General features: G+C 48.5%; 7 protein-coding genes and 4 non-coding genes across 11 annotated transcripts; 3 read left to right on the top strand and 8 right to left on the bottom strand.

Annotated features, from left to right (window-relative positions):
* Positions 1 to 219: 219 nt before the first annotated feature.
* YALI1_C12570t (uncharacterized protein) lies at positions 220 to 3,210 on the bottom strand (the record flags this gene model as incomplete). The annotated part of the gene is made up of 1 exon (XM_068282259.1): positions 220 to 3,210. The coding sequence occupies one exon, from the start codon at positions 3,208 to 3,210 to the stop codon at positions 220 to 222; it is 2,991 nt and encodes a 996-aa protein (XP_068138360.1).
* Positions 3,211 to 4,208: 998 nt separating this feature from the next.
* Positions 4,209 to 4,297, bottom strand: YALI1_C12559r. Its single transcript has one exon. It is a non-coding gene; the product is annotated as a tRNA-Arg (tRNA).
* Positions 4,298 to 5,131: 834 nt separating this feature from the next.
* YALI1_C12549r lies at positions 5,132 to 5,250 on the bottom strand. The gene has a single exon (XR_002432096.3). It is a non-coding gene; the product is annotated as a 5S ribosomal RNA (ribosomal RNA).
* A 5-nt stretch (positions 5,251 to 5,255) lies between these two features.
* YALI1_C12548r lies at positions 5,256 to 5,326 on the bottom strand. Its single transcript has one exon. It is a non-coding gene; the product is annotated as a tRNA-Gly (tRNA).
* Positions 5,327 to 6,700: 1,374 nt separating this feature from the next.
* Positions 6,701 to 8,824, bottom strand: YALI1_C12513g (uncharacterized protein; the record flags this gene model as incomplete). Its single annotated transcript, XM_501626.3, has 1 exon — positions 6,701 to 8,824. The coding sequence occupies one exon, from the start codon at positions 8,822 to 8,824 to the stop codon at positions 6,701 to 6,703; it is 2,124 nt and encodes a 707-aa protein (XP_501626.3).
* A 3,948-nt stretch (positions 8,825 to 12,772) lies between these two features.
* Positions 12,773 to 13,312, top strand: YALI1_C12474g (uncharacterized protein; the record flags this gene model as incomplete). The annotated part of the gene is made up of 1 exon (XM_068282258.1): positions 12,773 to 13,312. The coding sequence occupies one exon, from the start codon at positions 12,773 to 12,775 to the stop codon at positions 13,310 to 13,312; it is 540 nt and encodes a 179-aa protein (XP_068138359.1).
* A 2,718-nt stretch (positions 13,313 to 16,030) lies between these two features.
* Positions 16,031 to 16,528, top strand: YALI1_C12441g (uncharacterized protein; the record flags this gene model as incomplete). Its single annotated transcript, XM_068282257.1, has 1 exon — positions 16,031 to 16,528. One exon carries the CDS (start codon positions 16,031 to 16,033, stop codon positions 16,526 to 16,528), a length of 498 nt encoding a protein of 165 aa, XP_068138358.1.
* A 54-nt stretch (positions 16,529 to 16,582) lies between these two features.
* On the bottom strand, positions 16,583 to 16,881 carry YALI1_C12433g (uncharacterized protein; the record flags this gene model as incomplete). The annotated part of the gene is made up of 2 exons (XM_068282256.1): positions 16,583 to 16,713; positions 16,764 to 16,881. 2 exons carry the CDS (start codon positions 16,879 to 16,881, stop codon positions 16,583 to 16,585), a joined length of 249 nt encoding a protein of 82 aa, XP_068138357.1.
* Positions 16,882 to 19,386: 2,505 nt separating this feature from the next.
* Positions 19,387 to 20,778, top strand: YALI1_C12406g (uncharacterized protein; the record flags this gene model as incomplete). Its single annotated transcript, XM_501625.2, has 2 exons — positions 19,387 to 19,470; positions 19,570 to 20,778. 2 exons carry the CDS (start codon positions 19,387 to 19,389, stop codon positions 20,776 to 20,778), a joined length of 1,293 nt encoding a protein of 430 aa, XP_501625.2.
* Positions 20,779 to 23,012: 2,234 nt separating this feature from the next.
* Positions 23,013 to 23,131, bottom strand: YALI1_C12370r. The gene has a single exon (XR_002432095.3). It is a non-coding gene; the product is annotated as a 5S ribosomal RNA (ribosomal RNA).
* Positions 23,132 to 24,706: 1,575 nt separating this feature from the next.
* Positions 24,707 to 26,909, bottom strand: YALI1_C12333g (uncharacterized protein; the record flags this gene model as incomplete). The annotated part of the gene is made up of 2 exons (XM_501624.3): positions 24,707 to 26,419; positions 26,895 to 26,909. 2 exons carry the CDS (start codon positions 26,907 to 26,909, stop codon positions 24,707 to 24,709), a joined length of 1,728 nt encoding a protein of 575 aa, XP_501624.2.
* Positions 26,910 to 27,964: the final 1,055 nt, after the last annotated feature.

Below are 27,964 nucleotides of genomic sequence, written 5' to 3'. Positions count from 1 at the left end.
CTTCGCGTGTTTGTTCGTTCATCGGGAAAACGCCACTCCAGTCTCCAGTTCTCTAATCTCAATCCTTCCATTGCCCTCTTCATTTGCATTGCCTTTGAAAACTTCTCCTTGTGGTTCTTCTTCGTCATTGGTTTGGTTCTGCGTCCCCTGTGGTGACTACGCGCCCTGCTACGCTGTTCTCTCGGTGGCCTCGGCCGCCTTTTACGCTTGCTACTGTGTCTACTCTCGCTCATCGTGAAGTGCTGGCGGTTGTCCATCGTAGAAACACATCTGGGCTTCCTTCAGGAATTGAAGCAAACCCTGTTGGACATGTCCCAGGGTGGCGTCGTCCCCTGAGTACCGGAGGGATCTCTCCATCTTCCAGATCCCATAAGCCAATTCCCGCAGATATTTGCGTGTCTTGACTTGTTGATGTTTCCGGGGGGCGTCACTGTTCACATGCCCTGGGAAAGAGGGGAGTACTCCACATTTCGACTCGGTAAAGATCCAGTCCTTTAGAGAGTCCACTGACGGAATCTTCATCCTGGTCAACATGGAAAGAAGAACTTCGCACTTGCAGAAGATATGCTCGTGCAGATCCTGAATGATGGCCTTATCACAGAGCCCGCATCCTGGATTCTTCTTGGTGAAAACGTGGTCGTCAGGGTATCTCCATTTCACGAGCGGAAGTCGAGATATCCGCATGAGGTGAAGAACTTGTGCTTTGTTGGCGTCGGCGATGTAGTGTTTTCGAAGGTCATGCATTACCTCCTGCCAGACCATGTCGTCAGAGATGCCCCCGTAGTCGCTTCGTTGAGTCCACTTCTTCGGTCGTGCAAGTGTGTGTGGGAAGTTTGGCAAGTCGGGAGACGAGGTCTTGTGAAACATGAAGTTCTCTAGAGTAAGTGGTCCCATGCTCCACCGGAGGTGGTCGATTTCCGCTGTGGACACCATTCTGACCGGATGGTATCGTCTCGCGGCTGCGATGTCGACGTGTGCTTCCCGGAAAGATTCTGCTGCTCTCACGTTCACCTGGTTTCGTTCCCAGATTCTGTGATTAACTGTGTCTGTTGTAGAGGGCTCGTGATCTTCTCGAGGGTTGGCATGTTCCGCGGTGAGGGGCTTGTTGAGCTCGAAAGAAGCTCTGATTGCGTCTCGCATGGTGGGGGAGGCTGCGTAGCCCCAAGCTTGGCCTGTCGGAAAGCGGCAGTCGACGCGCTGGTGTGGCTTTTCCTGTGTGAGACTGTGAGTTCTGCTGTAGAACTGGAAGGTGCAGTCCCAAAGGGCCGGCGATGAGCCATGGAAGAACCTGTAAGCCCGAGCGGCCTTCAGGCACACCATGAAACGTCCCATGTCCCGCAGGTTCAGTCCTCCTCTGCCTACCGGAGTTTGGATGAAACCATTGCTGAAGGTTTTGCGTGTTTTGTCGGGTGATAATTTGTTGATCTTGTCGCACGCTAGTTCGTTCAGCTCTCGGATGAAGGTGTTGTCGATCTGGCTGACGTAGGGTCCAAGGAAATTCAGTTTCGAGAAGAAGTAGATGTTGATCATCCACGCCTTGCTGTAATAGGGGAGACCCCATAGTGAAAGGCGTCGCAGCGACTCCTTGAGGTCCTCCTTGATCTGAGCGTAGTGCGTGTCCAACCTTTCGCGATTTCCGAAGTGTACTCCGAGGTACCGGAAAATGTTGTCAGATGTCCGGAGCGTCGGGGCCTGTCGTGTGTTGTTGTCGGTTGGCCAGGTGGCGTCAATTGTTCGCTGCCATTCTGCGTCAATAAAGGTTAGTGGAACAAAACAATCGGGGGGGCCGATCTTCTGAAGCACCGTCTTTGACGGGTTTAGTGTGAGGCCTGAGACCCGTTGGAAGAGGCAGAGCACTCTACCAACCGTGGCCACGTCCTGGATGTTGTTGAGGAACACCGCTATGTCGTCCGCGAAAGCCGACACCTTCATGTGTCCAGCTGCCACTGCCTCCGGGTGAGTAGGGGGTTGTGGCGGCCTGTGCCCAGTGGTGTGGTGGTGGGATAGTGGCAGGCCTGGGGCCAGTCCAAACATCTCTCGGTCCAGACGACGCACAAGTGCGTCTACTGCGATGATGAAGAGGGTTGGAGAGAGAGGGCATCCTTGTCTCACTCCGATCTTGATGCGGACTGGGCGAGATAGGACACCTCTGATGTTGATTCTCGTTACTGCGTTCTGTTGTACAGCTAGGATACGGTTGATCATCAGTTCCGAGACACCCACATTTCGAAGCGTCTTTATCACCCAACTCTGGCTGATAGTGTCGTAGGCTTTCCGGAAGTCCAGTGATCCTACGACCCAACCCATGTTCAGCTGGGAGTAGGCGTTGCAAAAATGATCCATGGTGTCGAGATTGTTAGTGATGTGTCGACCCGGTACGAAACCGTTTTGGGCGCCGTGAATGCTGTCCGGAAGAATGTTCTGGATGGCTTTGTTAATGAGCTGTGTGTAGATCTTCACCTCTGTGTTGATCAAAGAAATAGGCCTGTAGTTGGAGATGTCGGCCTGATCTCCCGACTTGTACAGTAGTTTGATGATAGCGGTGTTGCGTTCGGTGCTGATGGGCGAGTCGGCTCCAGCTTCGTTGTAGACGTCCGTCATCAAGTCCCCCAGCTCATCCCAGCAGTCGCGGTAGAACCTGTACGGGATGCCGTCTGGCCCTGGCGCGCTGTTGTGCGTAGACGCCTTGATGGTATCGAAGATCTCCTCCTTGGTAAAAGACGAGTCCAGGCTTGGGTTAGCTGTATTCACCCTCCGGGTTTCTTCGGGGAAGAGGTCTAAAAAGGCGCTGTCGTCGGTGTCGTTGATATCGGCAGCTCTGTCGAAGATGTTGTCAAAGTATCGAGCTGAGATGTCGCAGAGAGAGGAGGTGTCGGTCTTCACTCGGCCTTGGTGGTTCCGTAGGGAGTGGATCTCCATCTGTTGCTTGGATTGTTCGACCCGAGCATGGAGCATCGGGTATGGCTCGTTAGCTGGGTAGGCTTGCCAGTCTGAGGCTGTTGCCATGAGGGCCTCGCGGCGTCTGTTGTCTGGGTGGTTGGAATCTCGAAGTGCGCGGTTTTTGGCTTCCTGTTGGATGGTGACCTTAATGTTTTCTTTCAGGCATTGCAGCTTCAGGCTGGGCTTCAAAGGACCATATCGCTTCAGAATGGATTTGACGTGGAACTTGAGCCAAGCAATGTACTCTGTATCAAAAACCCACCAGGGCATCCTCCAGGTGCCTGGGCCTCTGTCTTGTCGCTGGGTGAGGTTGCCAAAGTTAAAGACGAATTGGACCGCGTGGTGAGAGGACTTCGTGATGTTGTGACCCTGCTTGTTGGTTACCAGTTGTGTGGATTTGATCCACTGTGAGAGTGTCGAAGAGATGTGCAGCTGATCCAGGCGCCTGCCAGCTCCGCGGCTGTTGTTGGTGTGAGTGTAGAGGCCTTTTCTGTGTTTGCTGATTAGAGTGTAGGTGTCTAGTAAGTCCCAGTTAGCTAAGAAGTCCTTAAGGTGAGTCGTCACTTTTTCGCCAATCCTGCCGTCGTTGGAGGCGACCGCGTTCCAATCGCCTGCCGCTATCAGGGGGTATTGGCAGGGATGGAGGCGTAGATAGTCGTCTAGTGACTGGTAGAACTGCCGGTTAGTGAAGGGGGAGGCTCCCTGCTCGTTTGGTGCGTATACGTTGATCAGCGATAGGTGTCTGTCGGTATAATGTAGACATGTTGCTTTCGCCAGACTAGCAGCCCAACTAACTAACCACCTGCAGATGCTTTTTTGGGAAGGTAGTGGAGGCCAGGAAGTGAGACAGGGTGTTGTGAAGGAGGGGATAATGCCGGCAAGAGTCACCAATTCGGACCGAAGCTGTGGTTGTGGACGTTATACTCTCTCCATTCAAGGACTGTGACGTCACTCTGAGCTCTCTTTCACCCCCTCCCCGATTGGGTTCGAGATAATGCAAGGTTGAAAAAAAAAATTGTATGGGGAAGGAAAAAAGGAGGAGAGAAAAGAACACAAGGGAGAAGAGAGGGAGATGGAGACAGTAGGACAGTTTAAATCGCTTCAGGAAACTCGAGCGACTCGATACAATCTCGACAGAAAAACAATTGCCACCCAGAAACTTGTCAGTCATAATACTACTCCATGGGTACTACCATGAGTCCAACCAGAAAATGCTTTGTAAGCAAAGAGAAATACCTCACTGGTTTACCAGCCTGGGGCAAAAAGAGAGAGGACGACAGGACTCGAACCCGCAGCCTTTGGAGGACGTCGTTCTAAAGAACCGAAATCCAATGCGCTACCATTACGCCACGTCCTCTGGAAGATGGCGTTTTTTGGTGGTGGGCCGTTATAAGGGAGAAAACATAGGAAAGCAGGCTAATCAAAAGATTAAAAAAACCATAAAAGGGCGAAAAATTCCACGTTTCAACATGGTTGGTGCCTGAGGGCGAATTGTATGGGTCAATTCAGTATTTAGTATTGTTTCAATCACAGCATTATCTCTTTTGGGGAGATGAGCAGTACACACTGGTTGCAGGATAGGGTCAAGTAGAGGTAAACTAATTAGTGATGAGGAAAAGTACTTTCAACAGAGGTTATTAACCATGGTTTCTCAACTACAATACGAATATGAATACAAGTATTGTACTAACCTGTAGTTCTTATTACTATGAACTTTAGATCCTATCCATGACTGTACCATCAGTTCAACCACAGAGCTTTTTCTTCAACTAACCAGTATCAACATGTACACGTTTTACCCGTCCCCCGGAGTGAGTCCAAGCAGGACCTCTGACTTCAAAAGACCCCTACGATCTGTATGGCGTCAGCGTTTCGTTTAGTAGAGACACCAGCCATAACAGTGCAAGTACAAGTACAGTAGTTTTTTCGACTAGAGTAACTAGCGTGGGTTTGTTCTCGATACTGGTCTATATCATGAGATGTCACCCATTCAAGCACGAGAGGTGAGCTTCTGAGTGCGGTATTGACCGTTTCTCTGAGTTGAGCACCATGGTGAAAGCTGTCAATCAATATTGTCACTTAGTGATGGAATTTTATGGCCAAAACAACAGAAAATAAAACCGAGTGACACTCATGACATCTACGCCAACTAAAACACAATACACTCCCACGCTTGCGTGCCGTGGAAAAAGATTACAGCACCTAGGATTCTCGTATGGTCTCCCACTACAATACTAACTAGGCTCTCTGGTGCTTGACTATGGCTGATCGGACGGGAAGCCGTATTTTCACCAGGATATGGCCGTAACCAATGCTGCGCCGACCCGGAATCGAACCGGGGGCCCATCGATGGCAACGATGGATTTTACCACTAAACCATCGGCGCGTTATTGGGGTAAACATTCCTCAATGTCCAACCTACGATGAGAGGGAGGGTTAGGGTCCATATCCGAAAGGGGTGAAGGGTCTACTTGGAAATATTTATCTGGCCTTAGGAAATACTATAGAAAAGCTGAATTTGTTCATTTTCAACTGCATAGAGCTCAATTGTGCTAATACGATCCCTGAAATAACTTTTCTTCACTCCTGAACTCCAACATGAACCATTATTGCAGGAATTTGTGCCTTTCGCGGAACTGTTGATCCGAGAGGGCTGTGCAAAAGCCCGATCACGGCGGAATTACTTGCGATTGGGCAAGAGAACAAATGCACAGCAAAAAGCTGCACAAAAAACCTGCTGGGGCGTTTCCAGTCGAAACCGCAACCGCACCGCAGAATGCAAAGTCGTCTGTAATGCTGTGCGTGCCTGGTTGCACGTCCAGGAAGCACAGGAATGGTATTTACCACAGTTGCAAAAGACCTGCAGGTTCTCTGAATCCTTGTCTGTCGCCTGCATTACAAAGGGTCACTAAACGCAGCTTTTGCCTCTCGCATACATTCATATAACGCAGAGATATCAGATTCAAAAAAAAAGGAATGGATGCAATGCACGTCTACGGTGCAACAACAGTTGAAGCACGGGATTTGTTTCGAAGTCGAGACCGTGGCTGCTTCCTACCTGCATTATTTGTCAATATCCAAGTTCCTTGCATTGTATACGAGCAGTGAAGAGTATGTACTGGAGGTACGTCTAGCCGCTTGATTGCTGTTACATATTGGGTTGAAGGAAGGAGCCGGGACTGAAGAATTGGCACTCAGGTCCCATTTAGCTGCTAATTCCAAGTCTTTGTAAGTCCCTAATGTGGTAAATTAATCATTTGGAGTCAGTCATGTGAAGTCGTCCTATGAATCCCTCAACTGGGTTTGCACCAACATACTCGACATTGACCGAGATGAAAGCTGAGAAAGTAGATACTACTTCTGATGCCCCAGACCGGATCAACAGCGGATTCAACAGGTTCGGCTTCCATGAACTCATGCATTACCCTACCATTCTTCCAGAAGAAATCGCTGCCTATACAGGACATGCAAGGCATCTCAAGGGACCCACAAGGCCCTGCATTTGCATGATGGAAGGTGTAGTAAGCAGTCGGTAATACAAGTCTGATTGGCTCAATATTGAGGCGTTTTCACGCCAACAGTTTGAATGTGTGGCTTCAAGTTTGGACTAAGTTGAGAAACTTGCCAGGGACATAAGAGTCGACAAGACGTTCACATACGATACAAGTACAAGTGCAAGTAATGAATACAATATCAAAGAAATATCAATTAATCAAATAAATCAAATTAATAGTCTAGTCTATAATCGGGCGTTAGAATTTTAAATGAGGAATGCAAAGAGGGGGAGGAGAGCAAGAGCTCCAATCACCTTGGTGGAAGCAGAGTTGGCCTGCTCGGGGTTAGGGGCATCGGGCCACTGAGGAGCAGGAGAAGACTGCTGAGGAGCCTGTGTGGGAACCTCAGTAGAGGACTGAGCGGGGGTAGACTCCTGAGCAGAAGTAGACTCCTTGGGCTGAGCAGGAGTAGACTCCTTGGGCTGAGCAGGTGTGGAAGCCTCGGGGGAAGTCTCGACAACGGTGATGCTAGTAGTCGAGGCTCGAGACTCAACCTTGGACTCGATGGCCACAGACTGAGTGGGCTGGGCAGAGACAATCTCCGTGGATTGAGTCTGGACGGTCTGCAGAGTAACGGTCTCAGTAGACTGGGCCTCGGAGCAGCCAGCGCCGTTGCAGACAGTGACGGTCTTGACAATCTTGGAGACAGCGGGAGACTCGGCGGGAGAAGAAGAGACGACAGTGACAACAGGAGTAGACTGGGCAGGAGTCTGAGTAGGAGTCTCAACGGCCTCAGTGGTGAAGTCCTCGTTGCAGACAGTCACAGTGAGAGTCTTGTTTTCAATCACGGTGGTGATCACCTCGGTGGAGGCAACGGGGGTCTCGACAATAGTGACGGGGATCTCGGAGCAGCCGTTGTCGCAGTTGGTGATAGTCTTGGTGATGGTCATGGGTACAACCACGGTGGAGGTAATCTCAGCAGCAGAGCCAGAGACGGTGACAGACTCATTGGTCTTGAAATCCTCGTCGCAAACAGTGACAGTGACGGTCTTGCCCTCAACGACCGTAGTGACAACGGCGGTGGAGGAGACGGGGGCCTCAGTCAAAGTGACGGGGAGCTCAGTGCAACCACCATCGCAGTGGGTGACGGTCTTGGTGATGGTTCCGACACAGGTGTTCTTGGCAACCACAGTCTCGAGTCCGGAGGCGGTGACAGTATCTCGAACAATGCAGGAGTCGGTGGAGAGAGGAGCACACACATCCTTGGTGACTGTAGAGGCAACACCGGAGATGGTGGTGGTGGAAACCTCAATGCAAGCGTCAGAAGAAGGAGTGGCGGTGATAGTTGCAGAAGCACACACGTCCTTGGTCACAACAGTTTCAGTTCCGGAAACAGTGGCAGTCTCAACCACAGTGCAAAAGTCAGTGGAAGCGGGGGCGCAGGTATCCTTGGTCACAGTGGAAACAGCTCCGTCCTTAGATACAACCTTGGTGACAAAACACGAGTCGGTGGAAACAGGAGCAGAAGAGCACAAGTCCTTGGTGACAACAGACTCGGTTCCAGACACAGTCACGGTATCGACCTGGGTGCAAGAGTCAGTGACAGTGGGTACAGGGGTGGCAGAAGCGCAGATGTCCTTGGTAACGGTGGAGATGGAGCCGTTGGAAGAGATAGTCTCGGTGACAACACAGGCGTCAGAAGTCACGACAGGGTCACACACGTTCTTGGAAACCGTGGTGACAGAGCCGTCGACAGTGGCAGTCTCGACCTCAATGCAGGCATCCGAAGAAGTAGTAGAAGCGCAGATATCCTTGGTGATGGTGGAGACAACACCGGAGACAGACACAACCTCGGTTGAAGTGCAGGGATCAGCCGAAACGGTGGTGGAGGCACAGACGTCCTTGGTAACCACAGTGGTGGTACCGTTGGACAAAACAGTAACAACCTCAGTGCAGGGGTCGGCAGATGGAGTGGTAGAAGCACAAACGTCCTTGGTAACGGTAGAGGCGGTTCCAGAAACGGTGGTGGTCTCAACCTCAATGCAGGTGTTGGTAGACACGGGAGCAGGGGTAGAAGAGGTAGCGCACACATCCTTGGTCTCAGTCGAGACAGTGCCATTCACGGTGACAGTCTCGGTCTCGATGCAGGTGTCAATGGAAACAGGGGTAGAAGAGACGAGAGACACGGAAGGAGTGGAGGAAACAGCGGCGGAGGAGACAGCGGCGGAAGAAACGGTAGTAGTGTTGGAGAACACGGAAGAAGACTCAACGGAAGAGGGAGACTCGGAGGTGGACTCGGGAGCGGAAGAAGTGGGCTCGGGAGTGGGGGAGACCTCAGTAGTAGATTCAACAGTGGACTCGACAGTGGACTCAACAGTAGACTCAGCCATGGAGGAGGTGGGCTCGAGAGTGGAAGAGACGGTGGTGTTGGCAACAACAGGGGCCTCAATAGTAGATTTGGGAGCAGTGGAAGAGATCTCGGTAGACTCGGGAGCAGAAGAAACCTCAGAAGTGGGCTCGACGGAAGAAGTCTCTTCGCTGGTAGGCTCAGCAGAGGACTCGGGAGCGGAAGAAGTAGGCTCGGGAGTGGGCTCAACGGAAGAAGACTCCTCGGAGGTAGACTCAGGAACAGAAGAAGTGGGCTCGACTGAAGAGGTGGGCTCCTCAGAGGTAGCAGGTTCAGCAGAGGTAATAGGCTCAGTAGAAGAGGTCTCAAACGGAAGAGGGCTCCTCAGAGGTAGTAGGGCTCAACTGAAGAAGTGGGCTCCTCGGAGGTAGTAGGCTCAACTGAAGAAGTGGGCTCCTCGGAGGTAGTAGGATCAGCAGAAGAAGTAGGATCAGCAGAAGAAGTAGGATCAGCAGAGGTAGTAGGCTCAGCAAGAAGAGGTCTCAACGGAAGAGGGCCCTCGGAGGTAGAGGCTCAACTGAAGGAAGAGGGCTCCTCGGAGGGTAGTAGGATCAGCAGAAGAATTAGGCTCAGCAGAAGAGTCTCAACGGAAAGGGGGTCCCTCAGAGTAGTAGGCTCAACTGAGGAAGTGGGCTCCTCGGAGGTAGTAGGATCAGCAGAAGAAGTAGGCTCAACCGAAGAAGTCTTGTCAGTGGAAAGCTCAGGACCAGCAGAAGCAGGAGGAGGGCCTCCAGGACCATAGGTAGAAGGGGTGGGTCGGGATCCAACAAATCCGTCGCCAGGGTTGCCTATTGTTAGTATGTGTTGGTGGGTTTGTTAGTAGTAGTTGTTGTGATACTCACCAGGTGCCTTGGACTTGGAGATGTACTCGGACACGGGGGTTCGGGTCTCGGAGGTGGGCTCAGCAGAAGTAGGCTCAGCAGAAGTGGTGGGCTCAACAGAAGAGGTCTTGGTTCGTCCCTCACCGTCACCCTCACCACCAGCGTTCAGATCGTTGCCGCCGGTAGGAGCATCGTAAGGAGCACCACCGTAAGCATGGCCAGCTCGGAAAATGCCGTTGTTGACGTTGGCGTTACCCTCGCCGGAAGAACCATCGTTGTGCTCTCCAGAGGGCTCGGGAAGATAGCCGTAGCCTCGCTCCCACATGAGCCAGTCCATGTTGTTGGAGTACTGCTCCTGCTTGGAGGTGATCTCGGAGTAGAAGGTGATCTGGACGGTGACATCATCCTCGGGGATGTTGCTAAGGAACATGGTGAACCCGTCGGTCTGGAAGTCCTGGAGCTGAACGTACTGGGACACATCGGTGATCTTCTCGTAGGAGGTGTAGTCCCAAGTGGGGGTCAGACCGTGGTAGAAGTGAAGAGTCATATCCTCGAGAAGAGCATCGGGGGTGGTGTAGGTAGAGCCGGCATCAGCAAGCTGATCAACAATCTTCATTCGGTCGTAGGGAGAAGCAGGAACCTGGATGGTCCATTCGATTCGGTTACCGACTCGCTGGGCGTACTTGTAAGCTCCACCGGCGTCGACAGCAGCCTTGACCTCGATCTGATCAGAGAACTGCTTGCCTCCGGAAGAAGAAGTGATGGTGACGGGACCGGGGCCCTTGACATACTGACTGTTGAGAGTGGACTGCATGAAGAACTTACCAGTAATCTGGTAGTTCTTGGAAGCAACAAAATCGGTGTAGGTAGCGGTAAAGTGATGGCCTTCATTAGTGATTCGCATGATATCGTTGCCATTGGGATCCTTGACCATGAAGTCGTAGTTTCCAGCGTCAAGAGACATGTTGTCATCGATATCAAACGTGAAGTGATCACCAGGCTGCACGTTGTCGGCCTCAGGAGACAGGGCAAACTTGTAGTCCAGCTCCCAAGCGCTACCGGTGTATCCCTCCTTGTTGGATATGTCGTTAGCCTGTCCAACCTCGAAGGATGTGATGGGCGAAGCGACCTCCTTGGCGAACGCCAGAGTGGCTAGCAGGGCAATAGACTGAAAGAATCGCATCTGTGTGGTGGATTGGATCGATTGTCTGATTGATGCTCAAAACAGCAAGGCGCTGGCCCTGGCTTTATACCCAAGACCCTCACACCCAGACAGGGCTCTCCGGAGGCCCACAGCCCTAGACGCAAACTGCTTAACGGTGGATACGGGGTCCGAAAACAAAGAACCAAGGTTCTCAGAGGTCTTCGGCTCCCTTGCCAGACAAAGAAGCCACCGTGCAGCAGACAATGAATCACAAAGCTGGCTGTGGCCGGGAGCAAATTTAGTGCTGGATAAACATGGCGATGATGCAGACGGCGAGCAATACATGCTTGTGTCGATCCCGCTGTGATCGACACAGGCCCAAGTGTATGTCGCAGGACATCGGAGACTGTCGGAAGAAAGCGTGTAAAAGGTCGGGGACACATTGATTCTCTCCCGGCTTATTGTATTACAAGTCGGGTTTGTGTCTCTTCATGTTTCCAATCGGGAACCCCTCAAATGGCCATGTCAGCGCGGTTATTATCACAACTACTGTACTGTACTGTACCGAAATATCCTGCATAGAAGATGCCCATTAGACTGAGTGAAACTTTTATTTGGCACTTTTTTTGTGTTAATAAATTTCCACTTAAAAGTCTAAATGTTGAAAAATTAAAAAACTCGATGTTTTCAATTTTGATTTTTTTTTTAATTTTGACTTTTTCAATTTTTAATTTTTGAAATTTTTGAAATTTCTTTTTTTCTTTCTTGGGTCGCCGCAGAGCTCGCCCTATAAGCGTATTCGCCGAGTCCTCCGATCAGGAGCACTCCAGACCGTTATAGCGATGTAGATCCTCAATAGAGCCTCCGGGAGCGTTCCGGATCAGCGTAATCAGTAGCCCAGGGTACAAGTAATGGTACTTTTTGACTAAAGTACTAGTAGCGAGTATTTCTAGACGAACAAGACAACTCGCTTCCGAACAATGCTTGTATTGTTAGCGAGGCATGAATTGATTGGACTACGGTGCAAGTTGGTACAAGTACTTGTACGTACGTCTGGAGCCCGTGCTGGGACGCAGACGCACGGTCGCTGGCCCCTTGTGCTTTCTGTGCAGGGTTCTAGGGCCAAGTTATTTCTTTAGCAGAGCTCGCAGGGTGCAGGAGGAGCGCTAGCAACCGCAGGTAAGTGAAATCGGTCTTTCTTTTGTGTTTCTGAGGATACCATTCACTTTTCGATTCCCTTGCTAGCTTTGAGTTTGCTATTTCTGGGACCAAGTGGCTCTTTGTCGGTCCTGGCACCTCTGGTGGGGAGCTGGGGATCTGACAGAAGTGCGACTGTTATATGTATAGTACAGTACAGTACGAGCACAAGTAGCAAGAGTTGGTGTGGTGTATCCAGTATTTCTTCTCTCCTCTCCGTTACCTAACCTCCTAACTGAATCTAATTACGAACCATCCCACCAAGCGTGATGGACGCCAATCCCGCTGGGCGACGGTAAATGAAAGCCGGTTCGGTCGAGAAAAACCTGTGTTTGAGTAATAATAGTCACGTAGTCGCATTGATGAAGCATCTAACGCCCATTAGAACTCGCAGTGGCATGCGTCTCAGAAGCTTGAAAGCTTCCGGAAGGCTGTAGCCGATATCGCGCCCTAACCTGAAGTACTCTTTGAGACGCGACCCACTGCGCATGGCTGGGCGGGGGGTTGGAGTGCAGAAGGGCTTTGTAAGTTTTGATTACCAACAGTGTAAAGGTCTCGGTCTGGATTTGAATTAATCAGACTTAAGAAAGAAAGCGGAAGATGGACCAGAGACGCAGAGGAGGACGCAGTCGTAGTAAGTACGGAAGTGCCTTTCAACTGTGTCTTTGCCAAGCGACTCTGGAAAGCGAACACATTCTTCCAACCGTTGAACTGTACGGTGTACAATACTCTTGCCTATGGTCACATAACTAAGACAGGTACTGCGTTGATGACCCACATGAGTGGTAGATCGACAATCATGGACTTCACATCGGCAAGTCTACCCGAGGTTACGGGTTTTTCCCTGATCTTCCATAATTCGCATCGACGTTATGCCTCCTCTGTAGATCCGTACCCAGAATATGTCCAACACCCCGAAGTATGCGACCTAGATCTTGGCGTGTGGAGACAGACAGAGACTTATACGGGTGGAAGAAACCTGATAGGTTTTGAGGGAAAACCAACTATCGGAATTCCCTGCAACAACCAAACTACTCCTCCTTGTGGTTGCTTCGCCGAGGCACTCCTCAGTGTCGATGGAGAGGCGTCGATTATACAGAAGACACATGGCTGTTGGGTGAACTTCAGTGAACTGAGTTTTTTCCAACGACTGCTATTCGTTCAATTAATGCAGAGGTTGTCGTCGCGGGACCCATTCTCCGACACCCCTTGCCACCCCTGTTCACTAGTCGGACCGGGACTGCGCGTGGCCAGAGGGCAGTCTCGACCGTGGAAGAGTCCCCCACGTCTCGGCTGCGATTTCTGTTAGAGCAGGAATCGCAAAAGAGAAGGAAAATCTACTACCGCTCAACTGTACAAGCATGTAGGTCGAGTCTGCCCACGCAGGTTGCCAGGATTAAAGAAACTGGGTTTTAGAAACCCAATTTGGGCAGCTGGACACGACCTCTGCAGAGCTCTGCAGAACGTCACAGTGCAGGGACTCGGGGCAAGCGGCGCATCGTGGCAAGTGACAACAGTGGCGAAAGTGGCGTAACCGGGTACCTGTGGGGCATGAACGGGCGAAGAATCAATCGAGAGCAACAAGGAGAATCGAAAGAACCGGTCGTGGGGCTTGCTAGACCCTTTTCCATATCACCCCGCTGGTCGGAAGGCTGTGTTGTCTCAGTTAATAGCCATGTTCCTGGGAGACTAGAATTAAGCTCTAGGCACAATGAGATTGTTTAGATTGTCTCTCTGTCGGAAAAAAAAATTCTGAGCCGCATGCAGTGAAAAAAGGCACCCAGCGAGTTCCGGCCGTGCACGTATTAGCTGTAGTTACACGGCTGCAACGGCCACAGACAATGGAGTTTACCGAGACAATGGTAGACGACAGTGGAGTTTTTTCGGCGGAAAAATCGGCGTCAACAGCACGGACAGAATTGGTTGGGTCCAGTGGATGTCCATACTCAGTGTGGAAACTGGATAACTTTCACCATATTCGTTCACCCACAAAACACTCAGTCTCTAGAAGTAGATGACATATACAGAAGACCGTTGTCGTATTTCTGTAGCTGCCGGCTTTGGCTGGTTTTTCTCCGTAAACCACCGTTTTTCACCCCTCCTACCTGCGTTGGAGCACCGACCTGAGGCACCCAACAAAGAGAAACTGCATTGTAAGAATGCACTTCTGCTTATTCACAAGGGAAAGGGCAAACATGAGCGGAAACAATACGTTGTTTGTACTCGTAGAGTCCGGGAGTAACAGTTGAATGTATGAAGCTGTGGATGAATGTCTTGGGAAGTGGGAAGCAAGAGCGATAGGAAGAGATTTGAACGGAAGATGCCAAATGTATTCAGTCTGTTCTCAGTTAAATATCAAGTATAAACAAACAGATACGTCTTTCAAACGTATTCATCAAGTATAGTATTGTAATTGAAATGTATAGATGCACGGCAAATGTGCAAGGATAGTCGGTGATACGTCCTATAATACGAGCCTATGCTCTTCAGTTTATTACTTTCTGCCTGGTTACTCTTGGTCTTCCGGCGATTTTGTCTCTAAGGGGAAATTTGAGCCTCTTGCCAAGCTACGGCAGCATGGGTCTCTGCATGAACTAGCAGGCCTCAATTCCCGTGGTTCCGTTCCAGCCTCATGCATTTCCAAGGAACAAAACAATAGGGCCCTTGGACCGACTTAAACAATGAATAGGCACTGCTTCGTGAGGCATAGAAGAACGGGAGGGTTCACAGGGTTGCATAGCCGCGCGGTCATTGTTTGGAGAGCGGACAGAGCTGTTGAGGAGAGCTATGTTGCTGCGTTAAAGAGCAAAGAAGCCGAGGAATCCATGAAAACACTCGATAGTGTGTAAAAAGTGGTTGTGGTGTCTGTTTTGTGGTTTTTCTAGGAAGCAAGTGCAGATTCGTTGGTCAATGGGAAGTGAGTCAGAGACGGGGTGGATTACCAGGATGGGAGGTCGTAAATCGTGCCAAAGTGGTAGAATCAGTTTCTGGAATTGTTGATTCTCCTTTCAGGAAATTCGGTTGATTTAGAAGGTTCTTCATAGTACATTTTTTTACTCAACGGCAAACAGATTACTTGTAACACCGTCCTCTACGAGACAGATATGGAGACAAGGAGTTGCAAAGGAGACCAAACCGCTGGGTTAGTTCTAGTGGTGTAATTTTGACTAACCGCTCAGTTGGTTCTAGTGGTGATTTTTACCATGATTTTCTCGTTGGAGTACCTGTCTCCGCTTACGTACCACTGTATGTACTAAGACGTAGAGGCGTGCTCGAGTTTCAGAAGAAGAGCGCAATTGTGAGACAGTCAACCAATAAGTACGCCCAAATGAGACTGAAGCTCTGAACTTCCAGCTTTTACTCTCCACCATTGTTGAGAGCATGGGTTGCAGCACAGTGGCCGGTTAAAGCGTCATAAAACGTGGACTGCACTCCCCGAGGTGTTTTTCTAAACAAAATTAGACAAGTCTTTGATCACCAGAAGTCCTCTTTATCAGCTTCTCAATCTTTCACTCGTCGCAAACCTCCTCGAGAAGCATACAGGGTTGTCTGTGAAAACGTCTCGACTAAAGCTCGCGTATCGAGAAGAATCTGGGCAACCGAAATCGATCGATAGATTCAGAGACATTGTTATTGCTCCGTGTATTGTGGTTTTTCGTCTTTCTACTGGTACAAGTACAAGTACAAGTACAAGTATCAAATACTATCTCTACATCTCCACCATGCTGTATCACCTTTTTGGGGTCTGCATATGTAGAAAGCGGCCTGTGCGTTAAGGAGAATGCGTCCATAATAACCAGCCAAAATGCTCGAAATAACACAAACAACAATCCGACGGAGTTCTTCACCCATTTGATCAAACATCCAACACTCCCCGATACGTTGGAACCGCCACAGACGGCGTTTAGTCTGCTATACGCAAAACCTTCATCAGGCACATCTCCAACACTCCGACCTCCGACCTCTGACCCTCCGGCCTCCGACCTTTGACCCTCCGACCTTTGACATGTCTTGAACCCAACAAGCTATGTCCTCTGAAACCTGCACCCCGACTAACCCTTCCAACCTCGGCTGGTCTTCTTCTGACACTTTATCGTCACGTATTCAGACGCGGACCACTGGTAGGTTTAATTTTCATGCACGAAAACTGTTCATTTTTTCCCTTTTTGACAAGAGAGCCACAGATAGCAGCTTCCGACATAGCTGCGGAATACGAGGGCGCGGAAACCAGTACAAGCCTGGACATCCAGCGTCTCGCCCCCCTTTTCTCACGCTTTTTGCAGGAAGCAAAGAAGGGGGAAAACAGAAAACAGAGTCTCGAGTTCACGCAGGGTCAGTGACATACTGTACAGACGTTTCTGGCATGTGTGGAGAAGTCGTACGATTACTCAAATTCCCCACAGAGGACCCTTACAGTCGCAGGGTCCTACTTTTGCGTTGTTGCCTCAAGTGCGAGTACGACCCCGTCAAGCTTCGCACATACATGTATCATCTCTGCCTCCCTGGATCCTTGCCTCCGCTGTGAACCACCCCTAACTGCATAACCGCGTCTTTGCCCCCAAAATGGAGCAGAGATTTTCTATTCGCTCGGACGGGCAGGGCCGGGCGGGCTTACTCTAGCCAATTTCACAGCAAGCGTCGCTAATGAATTCATCTCAAGCTTGGCAAACAAGTATGAGGTACGGTTCACCCCGGAGCATGCTCCTGTATCTCCGAGAATAGATCGCCGGAGGAGGTCGAGGAGTTTGAGATCGACAAACTGCAGACGAAGAGACCAGAAGTTTCGAGTCTTTGAACGAAGTGATAGCAACGTGAGGTATCGATCACACGGTATCGATCACGGATCGATACCGCGGATCGATCATGCGGATCGATCATGCCGTATGAGACTGGCCCAACTGACACAGACCCCCTGACCCCGCAAGTTCTACCGGTACCGGTTTTTCTCACGCAAAAGGGCCATGTCCATTCCTTTTTTTTTTTTGATTCCACAGGCTACATCTTCGAGAATACGTGGTTGCATTTTTCTGCCTTGTTGCCCACCTTTAGCCTTATCTCCGTTGCCGTTGCTAAACTCCGTCAAAGCCTATCTTCCAGACAGCTGCGCAGTTCGATTCGGGGTTGTGCGAAAAAACGGTAAAGATGAATAAAACGGAAAATAATACGAACAAAAACACGGAAAAGAACAAAAAAAAATAAGAAAATCACGGTAGAACAATATGAGAGAGCCAGATATACACCCATTTGTGCCGTATCACAGTAAGGTATGTACTCGACAGATTAGTTTATAAGAGCGGAGATGTTCTCTATACAGAAATACCTTCTACAACTACATTCCTCTCAACGCTTATTCAACTTCTTTTGGCTCGCAGTCCGTACAATGCTACTGACAAGTATAGGGGTCTTGGCCAGAGCTCTTTGCTCGAGCAGCCACTTCCAACTTGTGGTTGCAATTAACCAGATTACGTCGTACTTCGGCTGCCTGATACTTGGTTCTACGGGCGCGCGTTGCGTAGAACAGGAGTCCATTTGGTCTGAGATTGGATGCTGCCATCATTGAAGTTGCAATGGAGATACAAACTAAGAAGGAATAAAATCGTGGACAACTCCGGGGTCTTTGTGACGGGTTGTGTCGCTTGGATGTGCTGCCGAAAGACGTTACAAAGAACATACAAGCCGACGAGGAGGGGGTAATAGGGAATATCTGGACTGTCAATCCAGTATCAAGGTCTAATTATTGCTCTAGAAGTATTTCTTGGCCTTACATCCGCTATGAAAGTCCGTAGATACACATTCACACAGCTCTGTGAGAAAGGATGCGCCAACCCCTGAGAGCGTCAATAAAGAATTGAATCATAAAATGAGAAAAAAAAACAACAGATAATAATACCAGGTCTATCGATGAACTTTGGATATTGACCTCCAGAAGAGTACCTTCGCACTTTGCTTTTTACATGGCGATAGGGGACGGGACCCTCGTATAATACTCGTACAGTATGTACTGTACCTGTACCTGTACATATCTCGAGACGGAGACTTCTCCTAATTAGATAAACTACTGCATCGCCGGTTAACCGACAGTTTCGGTAAGAGTACATGAATAAACCATACAATGAGTCTCCACTTTGTGCGTCGCGTGCGTACCCAGGATGCTGAGCCGCACCTCTTCTCCATTGTCTCCTATCAACCTCCTCAAAATGTCTGCACGTCAGGAGAGCTCCAGTAAGGAGAACAACTTTGCGAGTAGTCACACGTAATGATCTTCATCTTTTCACCACCTACTGAATCACCTTGTCAGAAAATGAGGTTCAACCTTGCACCTAATTACTACAAGTAGCTCATCTTATGCTAAATCTTCTCTCATGTCTGAGGTTAGAGATGATGGAAATGATAGGCTGCAACTTCCTGAATCGGATACAGGTTCACACGCATAACATGGGCATAGTCTACATGTACTCAAATGTGAATCCGCATTGTTCTTGGCGTTTGAGCAATTCGTCCTTCTCATGGTTGGACAATACAGTTATGTACGCAGTTTCTACGGGACTTGATCTGAAAAGCGGACCTGTTGTGTTTACTATGAGTTGATAAATCGACTTGGAGCTCATTTAACGATTAGGAGAAGATCTAACGCTTGAATTTTTAGCACCAAGAGTCCGCCTGTACAGCCACACAGGTAACCGGCTAAGACACCCAGCCACTTTTCACCGCTTATTTTAAGACATTCGCCGTTGTTTTCAAACTCAATGTCCTGTTCCGTCCGGTGCTTCTCATGGGGAACCTCACTGTGTGTCCAATTCCAGTCCAATCCCCCAGACTTTTCCTTCAGCCGTCCTTGAGCCTCTTGTAGGAGTAGTCAGTGCATGACAACTGTCCCTCCGTCAATTCGCTTGTTCTTGGCAATGCTCATCGTGTACCCACGGAACTATTGTTCCGGAACAAGGAAACAAATGTGGGACGCTCACGAATCCAGACCGTGAGAATCGTCAACAAAACCGACATTACAATGAAGACCGACGCCACAATGAAGACCGACACTTCCGCGAGGACCGACCCTACAGTGGAGACAGTCTGCAAAGTTGCGGGGAGCATGTCTCATCGGGGTCTCAACAAGACCCAAGAATGGTGTTTCCCATTGTACCTTGCTGTACCACAAACGCCCTGAATCAACTCCCTTCTTGGCTCATCTTGGCTACTTGGTTTTATCGCTTCAAAGGACCCAATCTGTTGCAGAAGACGCACAGACTGCATAGTGTTTCATTTTGTACATTTGCAGAGCCTAACCTACGTACTCCATTGTTGCCATAGCTCAGCTCGTATTAATTGTGAAACGGATTATAAGGAGTATGGGCCCGTGTTCTAGTGCCAGACCTCAGAAACACCATGTTTGGAGCCATCAACTTCAACATTACCCCTCCAAACTGTCAGCCAAGAGCCTGTGACAATTGTCGAGTGAGAAAGATCAAGGTGAGTACAGACAAGCAAGTATTGAAGACAGGTACGAATGCTAGTGCGACTAGCCTGTTATTCTCATCTACGTCCGCTCCCCTCCCAGTTCTAACCCAGTGCCCGAATATCGAACAGGGCGTGTCTCCCCTCTCCTCGAAGCCCTGTGACAAGTGTGTAGAAGCGTCGCTATGCTGTACATACAACCAGATCACCAAGAAGAAGGGCCCTAAGGTCTCGTCCAAGAAACGCAAACTCATCCTGGACCAGCCTTGGGAAGTCACCGACGACATTGCCTATCAACATTTCGAGAACGAACAAGAGTCGCACTTGTGCTTCAGTATCAGAGACGACATGAGCAGTCCTGTCACTGACGAAGATACTCCGTCTTCTCCTCCTAACGAAGATGCCAACGCTCTTCATACTGCTCTCGTCGAGTACTTTCAAAACACATACACCTGTCTGCCGTTAGTGGATCTCGCCGACGACAACTACGGCCTCTTGAATGGCCTGATATTGGCCAATCTCACCCACGAGTTCAAAAAGTCGGCAAATCATGCCACTAAAACTGCCCTCCTGTCTCAGATCAGAAAAGTGCATCTGCAAAAGGCCTCTCTTGCATCGGATACTATCTCCATCGACTCAGTATGCGACTCAATTTTCTTGCACATGGCAATGAGGGCTCTCAATTACACAAACAGAGCTCTGGCGTATCTCAGCGAGGCCCACACCTACTACCATCTTCTGTCGATTCGAAACTCACGCACCAAAAGACTCAACTGTCTTCTCACCAATCTCAGATATGAAACAAATGCACATCATCTGAGTACAGACCCCCCCAATTATACGGTTGCCGAGCTGCTATCGCGTCCGTACTCGGGATCCTTGGCTCATCTTTGCTCTGAATCGTACAATCATCAGGTTATCTCACTTCTACTATGGCACACCTCAATCACCATCGGACATAACCAGTATACGAGTTCAAGTACAGGTACTGGCCAACCTCAAACTAACGACTGCAGAGATACCCAGAAATCCATCCAGCAGTATCTGCAGCTTGTGCGCAAACCCGGAACGTCAGCCCACCTTCTCATGAAAATGGGAGAGTTACTCAACCATCAACTGAGTCAATTGTCTTCTTCACAGCTTCAAATGTGTGGCACTCATACTCTCAAGATGATTGTCGAGATGCTCATACATTATCCGGAGCTCCATCAGCTGTCGCAGCTGCTCCAGTTCTACATTGATAAATCTGAGACATGGTCGTGTGCAAGCTGGTTAGAATTTCCTAGTTGGGGAGATGAATACGGGGTAGCGCATACGGTATAAATAGACGTAAAAAATAGATGAAAAACTTCACTGAAATCAAAAACTGGGATTAAATGTGTTTAAAATGTTATAAAAAAATTAGTTTGACTGCCTATTATTTTTTTACTTTTTACCCCTGCCACAAAATAACTAAAATCCGACATCCACATCACACTTTCGGACAACCGGACCAATATCCTCCTATAGCCTCTTAACTTTTGATAACCACAAATAACCCTTCTCGCCAATCCTCGGAGATTCAGGCGGAGCAATGCCTTTGTTGTCTACATAATAAATGCATCAACCACCTTGCTATACGCGAGGAAGGAGATAGAGTCACGATTAAGGGAGAACTCTGTGGTTGATTGTGTTTGGCAGCCACCGTTGTTTGGTTCTTGGCGATTATTAAAGAACAGCTAAATGGATAAATAAATGTATAAAAGGTGTAAAAAACTGTGAGAGTGACTGAGTAGTAGCTTTTCTCGGCTATCACGAACTCCCTGGCCCTCTATTCGACTCATAACGTCCATTTCAACAACCTCCGAAGATTGGCTCCTTGATGCACATCAACACTAAGCCTCCGAACCCGTACCTACCAGCTGCAACCCGCCCACCCTGCCACCCTTCCACCCGGAACCTCGTCTTTGTACCACGCTGGACTTGTTTTTGCTCAGCTTGAAACGTCTTGGCGCTGGTAGGACTTCTATACATCTATGCATCATTTATTACTTGTACGTCTATGCGTTAGGTCGATGTGCGCCATTGCCCCAACAGAATTTTTGCTTTCAGCTTCGGAGGCGTCTCTGCTATTTTAGACAGTTCAGGTAACTGCCAGCTTCGTCGTTGGAGTCTTGCACGATAGCTTTTCGCTATGTTGCCGGTCCCAGGAGACTTGAATTGTCTGAAACGCTCTCTTGGAGTGGTTTGGGGAGTGGTATGGTGAATGCCTTTTTGGATTTCACAATAATCCGTCCTCCGAGATTCAGGTACCACATTCAGCCGGTTAGATCCCAGAGAAGGGGTCCCTTTGACTTTGAAAGGTGCTGGAAGCTGGTGTTCATTGGCAAGAGTGAAAGTGGAGCCCATAGAAACGCTCCATTCAGACGGCAACTGTGAAACAGTATGTTCAATAGGACTGTCTTTGTTAACACGGAGACAACAGCGTTTGGAATGACAAGTGTCTGGCTGAAGAAAGAATTGGAGAACTAGCTGTGGACTATCGTGTCGTCTACACAGGGCGTGTTGACGAACGAGGTGTGAGTTCGGCTGAAGGAGTGTGTTGTGGACGTGTTGGAGTTCAAGAGTGGATGTCATAAACGAGACCGAGTCCGTGAGTTCTTTTGTAGATTATCGATAACAGTGCGGAAACAAGAGGAGATCTTCTGGACGTCAGCTCTGATTCTGTTGAGGACAAATGTTGTCTTTGTCCACCGTCTTGGTAACATAGCGCACAGGTGTCTCGTAGCAACCCCCAACTCTCAAAATTCGAAACGAGTTCAGTTTTTGCAGCTGCTCAATGTTTACCAAGCTCAGGGTCCGTTTTGTTGTCGCCAGATTTTCATTAAGTGACAATGAACCCTGACGAGACCCATCTTTAGTCGACGCCTCACCTCACAGTTTGGCGATCGAGACTCGGAAATCTTGTCAGGCAAAGCAAGGGAAGGAGATGAAGAGTCTACAACTTGTGTTTAGATAATCTATATCTTTTCTGTTAAACTACGCCAACAGTCTTAAAAGAGTCATCGCACAACACCATACAAGGGTATTTAATCTCAGAATATATCACTATGAACAAAATAAGTACACCATTTTTCTCAGAGTATCAAGAAGATTCACACAATATTTTATTTTACACAAAAATCGCCCCTCCAACAACCACTCAACAAAAGGAAATACTGTACTTGTATCAAGTGAATACTCGTATTCGAGCTTAATACAGTTAAGGTTACATTAGCCTCAATGTCGGACATTTTGAAAATGGCGTCAAGAGGTGGAGATGTAAGTCGGATGTTATCTAAATACAAAATAAGCCTTTGGCTGTATATTTACAATCTTTAAATTTACTTAAACTCCCATTAGAAACTGTTATTTGAGGTGTTATTGTTTTATAGACCCACTAGTAGAAACCTTATATGAGCTTAAAATTGAAACTTAAAATTGGAACAAAGAAAATTACAAGAGACCCACAGAAAAACAAAAGCCCGACAGAAGGAAAACATCCCCACAAGCTTCGCTCATGAAGCGAAAAAAAAAAGGATTGCAGCACCCAGGATTCTCGTATGGTCTCCCACTACAATACTAACTAGGCTCTCTGGTGCTTGACTATGGCTGATCGGACGGGAAGCCGTATTTTCACCAGGATATGGCCGCAACCGTTGAGAATGTAAGGACCAAGTCGCTTACTAAGGGCTTGGGATGGTGCCGGTCACGTGCAGGTGTGACTGTGGCTCCCAACTGGGACCCACCCGGAGGATGGTAGTATAAGAAGGACATTTATGTATGATGAATAAGACAAGTTATCACCAGCCTGTGAACGTATTACAGACAGCGAGCAACGGTTAGATTAGACAGCGACAATCTACCGACTGAGAACTATTCCGCAGATAAGAGGCGATCGGATCTTACAGAGAAAGAAAAGAGCGTAGGACGTTTTGAAGGGCCAAATAAGTCATGTGCGCGGAATCATTAGAATAATAATAATATTAAAAAAAGACAAGAAAGCATTCATTAAAATAATAAAATTAAAAAAAAAAAAATTACGTGAACAAGCGAACAACGAATGTCATTGCGCACTTCAGAACAACCCGAATCCAAATCCCGATTTTCCGGGTATAATAACATTGTCTAGCTGAATTAGCTGAAATGTATTTCCCTAGAATAAGAAAAAAAAAGTATTATTCACTAGATCCAATTTTCTTTTTTTTTAAAAAGCAAAATGTATTTCCCTACCATTGAAAAAACAAAAAATTTCCTAGAATAAATCGAAATTCCCTAGAATAGATAGAAATGCTCTAGAATAAATAGAAATGCTCTAGAATAAATAGAAATGAGCTAGAATAAATAGAAATGAGCTAGAATAAATAGAAATGAGCTAGAATAAATGAATAAATAAAATGATTGAACGCCAACAACCCAGCTTAAATCTGATATTTCTGTCATGAACATTACATTTAAAATTACTGAAATAACTGAATACGATGTACTTTGCACTTGTACTTTCGTTTTTACTGCTGTGCTAGGAGTACTACCTACATTCAAAGAATGTAGAGAAAGTAGTGTTGAAGGTAATACTCGGTTGTAATACCTGGCCAATTCCTCATATAATGATGAGAGGAACCATCCTGGTCGTAGTAGATAGGTTTATCCACTGATCTAGAATCTCTTTTTGGAGAAGAGCAAGCACAAACCAGAAGGGTGTGCGCTACTATCGGAACGTGGTGTCCCTAGAAGTGACTGTAAGTCGTTTATTCACTATATCTTCAATAAGTAGACACCAATATTAACAAGAATGTCACACCAAGGGACTGGTTTTTTTCTTCCATCAAGGTTTCTCTTTATCAACTGCCTTCTTTTGGGTCGTTCAGCGGTAACATTTTTGTTGAAGTTGACTCACTACTTTAGTAGCTTTCAGATGTAACCAATGACAAAAGCAGTGCGGAAGTGTTCAAACGTTCGAACACACACGGTTTGATTGCTTCTAACCCTTAACAAGCTGCCTAGTACATATAATTCACTACTGTATCTGTAATACAGTACAAACAGCACCTGTGAGGAACTCCAACATCAATACCGGCTAACTTACACTGCGTGAACGTATTGCAGCTGCTCGTAAAAAAACTCTTCAACTGATCTATTACCTCAAACATCTTCAAACATATCATTAAATAACATCTGTACATAGTCCCAGCAATTCAACATAGGACGTTGTCTGCTTCGTGCTTCGATTCTCTTATCGAGTTCTAATAATACCGGCGGCAACCAGCAACTGGACCTTCCGGGCAACCTCGGGATTCTTCATGTGGTCCTGCAGAGCGGCGGGGTTCTCCCGAGCCTGGTTGAGAATAGACGACATGATGGGGTCCTGCAGAATCTGCACGATTTCGGGATCCTTGGAAGCTCGCTCCATGGTCTCCTCGGGAGTCTCGCCCTCCTGGGCCTGGAATCGAGCAGACATGGCCTTGTACTGCAGAGCCTCAATCTCGGCCTTGGACTTGCCCTCCTTGTCGTGCTCAAGGGCTGCAGTGCAGGTGTCCACACACTTGGAGTACTCTCGCATGGCAAAGTAGGCGTTAGCCTTTCGGATGTAGGCTCGGATGAATGAGGGGTCCTTGGAAATGGCAGCATCACAGTCAACCACAGCCTCGGGGAAAGACATGAGCTTGGCAAGGGCAGCAGCTCGGTTGGAATAACCAATGGGGTTCTCGGGAGCTCGCTTGATCATCTCGGTGTAAGCCTTAACAGCGCCGGGCCAGTCGCCGGCAGCAAACTTCTCCTTACCTTCCTCTCGGGCCTCCTCGGCCTTGGCAGGATCAATGTAGGCTTGGGTCTCCTTGTTCTTAAGATCCTTCTCAGCGGCTCGCAGCTTGGAAAGAGTATCGGGGGTTCGGTGCTCGGTGAGAGCCCGGTTGTACAGCTCAATAGCCTTGGGCAAGTTATCGAGCTTGACATAGGCGGTGGCGCATCGCGAAAACGACTTGGCCAGCACTTTGTAGTCGGCAAACACCTCCCGGCCCTTGGTGATGGCCTCCTCGCAGGTCTTAATGCATGTCTCGTAGTCACCCTTCTCAAACTCGGCGGCGGCTCGGTTGTTGAGGTAGGTGATATCCTCGTGGATGGAGTAAGCCTTGTTGTAGTGAGCAATGGCCTCGTCGAACTTGTGGGCCTTGTAAGCGGTGTTTCCGAGAGCCTTCTCCTCATCGGCCTGCTTCTTCTCGTCGGACACAGGCTCGGCGGCGGGCTTAGATTCGGTCTTGGGGGCAGCCTTGGGGGCCTCGGCGGGCTTGGCCGGCTCAGAGTCCTTCATCTCAACGTCCTGCTGGGCGTCGTGGGCAGCCTTGTCCTCAGAAGCCTTGCCCTGCATGTCGGTGGGAATACCGAGCATCAGAGCCATAGCCTTCATGAGTCGGGGGTCCTGCTGCATGCCTGAGAGAGCAGCCATGGGGTTCTTCTGCAGTTCGCCGAGCTTCTTAACAAACTCAGGGTCCTTCATGTACTCCTTGACCTCGGGGTCGGAGGCCAGCTTGGCAAGATTGGCGGGGTTGGAGAACATGTCACCAAGACCCATATCGGGGGTAGTGCCGTCGCCCTGGGCCTCGGCCATGATGGCTCGCTCGACAGACTCCAGACCAGCCTTGTTCTGGGCGTTGGAGGGGTCCAGCTTGAGACCCTCCTCGTAGGCATCCTTGGCGCCAATCAGATCGCCCTTTCCGTGCAGGGCAGCACCCTTTCGACCGTAGCCCTTAGCCCACTGGGGGTTGATGTCAATACAAGACTGGGCGTCCTTGAGAGCATCGTCGAAGTTCTTCAGAGAAGAGTGACAGGCGGATCTGTTGGAGTAGAGCACGTGGTTAGGGGTGGGAGAGGCTTCAATGGCCTTGGTGAAGTGGTCAATGGCGGTAGGGAAGTCCTTAGCAGCAAAGGCTGCGTTTCCTTGAGCTTTGAGCTGTGTTAGTATGGAGCCAGGGGGAGAAAGCTGGGGGTCCGCGAATAACGGCAGAAGCAGACACAGTCAGATGTGAGTTTGAAACTGTGACGGGCAATGGGGGTAGTGGGACCCATTGATAGCAATCAAAGCGACATGGTTGGAGTGTCATAAGAAGGGAGTTCTAGTACTCCGTGTCCATCTCAAAAATATGTCAAGACAATCCAACACCAATTGTCACGTTTGCCATCATTGAACGGTCTTTGGACCATTACCATCACCACGTCACCACCGTACAATCATCATTGCACCACAGTGTCCCACAGTCAACAGTTCTGTAAAACCATTGATTATAGGGACAGCTAGATCATGGCCTCGTGACTGTGTCAAAGTCACTCAAAAACCCACCGAATCAGGTCCAAATCACCCCAATTGTGTCACCTTCTCTTCTGGGTCGCATTCTCATCCAGTGTCGCATTTCCCTTTCAATACTCACTTCGTCAGCAGACATTTTAAGTGTTCTTTCAGAGTCTCGGTATGGGGTCGAAAAAGGCAGCAGCCCTCTTATATCCCAACCTGCAAGACCCCAGCTGAATCTTCTAGAATCTTGTGGTGGTGTGGGACCCTAACCCTGACGCCTGAACTTTGCCAAACCGATACAAAATGAGTTCGCCACTATAATGGGGGAAGCCAAGTGTATTTTTCGGGTCACGTGAGTTATAAGAGACACTTTCCTTACAATAACAGCGATAGTGGCCATTTTCTACTCTTTCAGTAGACACTAAATCGACGGGTTGCCACTATTGAATAAGTTTTGAATCGGGCGTATGTCTGGAAAACTTTATTAATTGTTGAGCCGCACGGGAGGGAGATCTCAATATGGGGCGGTACAAGTATTATATGACGTAATTACGAGACTCAATGGTGGTAATATGGGATACATTTATTTTGATATGTTGTTTTATTGATTTTTCGAATTTTTTAAATTTCATTCGAATTTGTTTCGATTTTTTTTTATTTAAATTTATTGATTTTTTTGAACTGGGGAAAATCTTGGAAAAAAGGATACACCTTCTCAGCATCAACACCATCTGAAAGGATATCGATGATATGTTTAAAAAAAACAACCATATATACGTATTGTATTAGTTCAGGAGTCTCAGATTTTCAAAATATGACTACTTGCAGCTATACATCACCCCACTTATCATAGTCTCCATCTGAAATGGAACCCAGAGTTCCCCCTCTTGTCCTTTAGTTACATTACCGGACATTATCATCACGTGACGCAGGATGGGTTGAGTGAGAGAGGTGTGGTATTATATACCAAGATCTTTGGGGTTCGTGCTACGCACTATCTATGAGCCCTGTTTTCTGTTCAAGGCACGAGTGTGGATACCTTGATCTGTTGGGTTCAGCATAGTGGATAAATACTCGTAATTCATTACCTATACATTCTAAGTCTCAAGTGCCAGACTTGGGCTTTACTCGACAGTGGTTGATTGTAGCCTTTCGTACTGTACAGTTGGTGTCAGTGACACTGTAGTTGGCGGTGTTAGTTGTCTC

This window comes from Yarrowia lipolytica, chromosome 1C (genome assembly GCF_001761485.1).
Source record: "Yarrowia lipolytica chromosome 1C, complete sequence".
NCBI classification, from domain to species: domain Eukaryota; kingdom Fungi; phylum Ascomycota; class Dipodascomycetes; order Dipodascales; genus Yarrowia; species Yarrowia lipolytica.
Note: the sequence above shows the minus strand (reverse complement) of the source record. Positions and strands in the feature narration are given on the sequence as shown.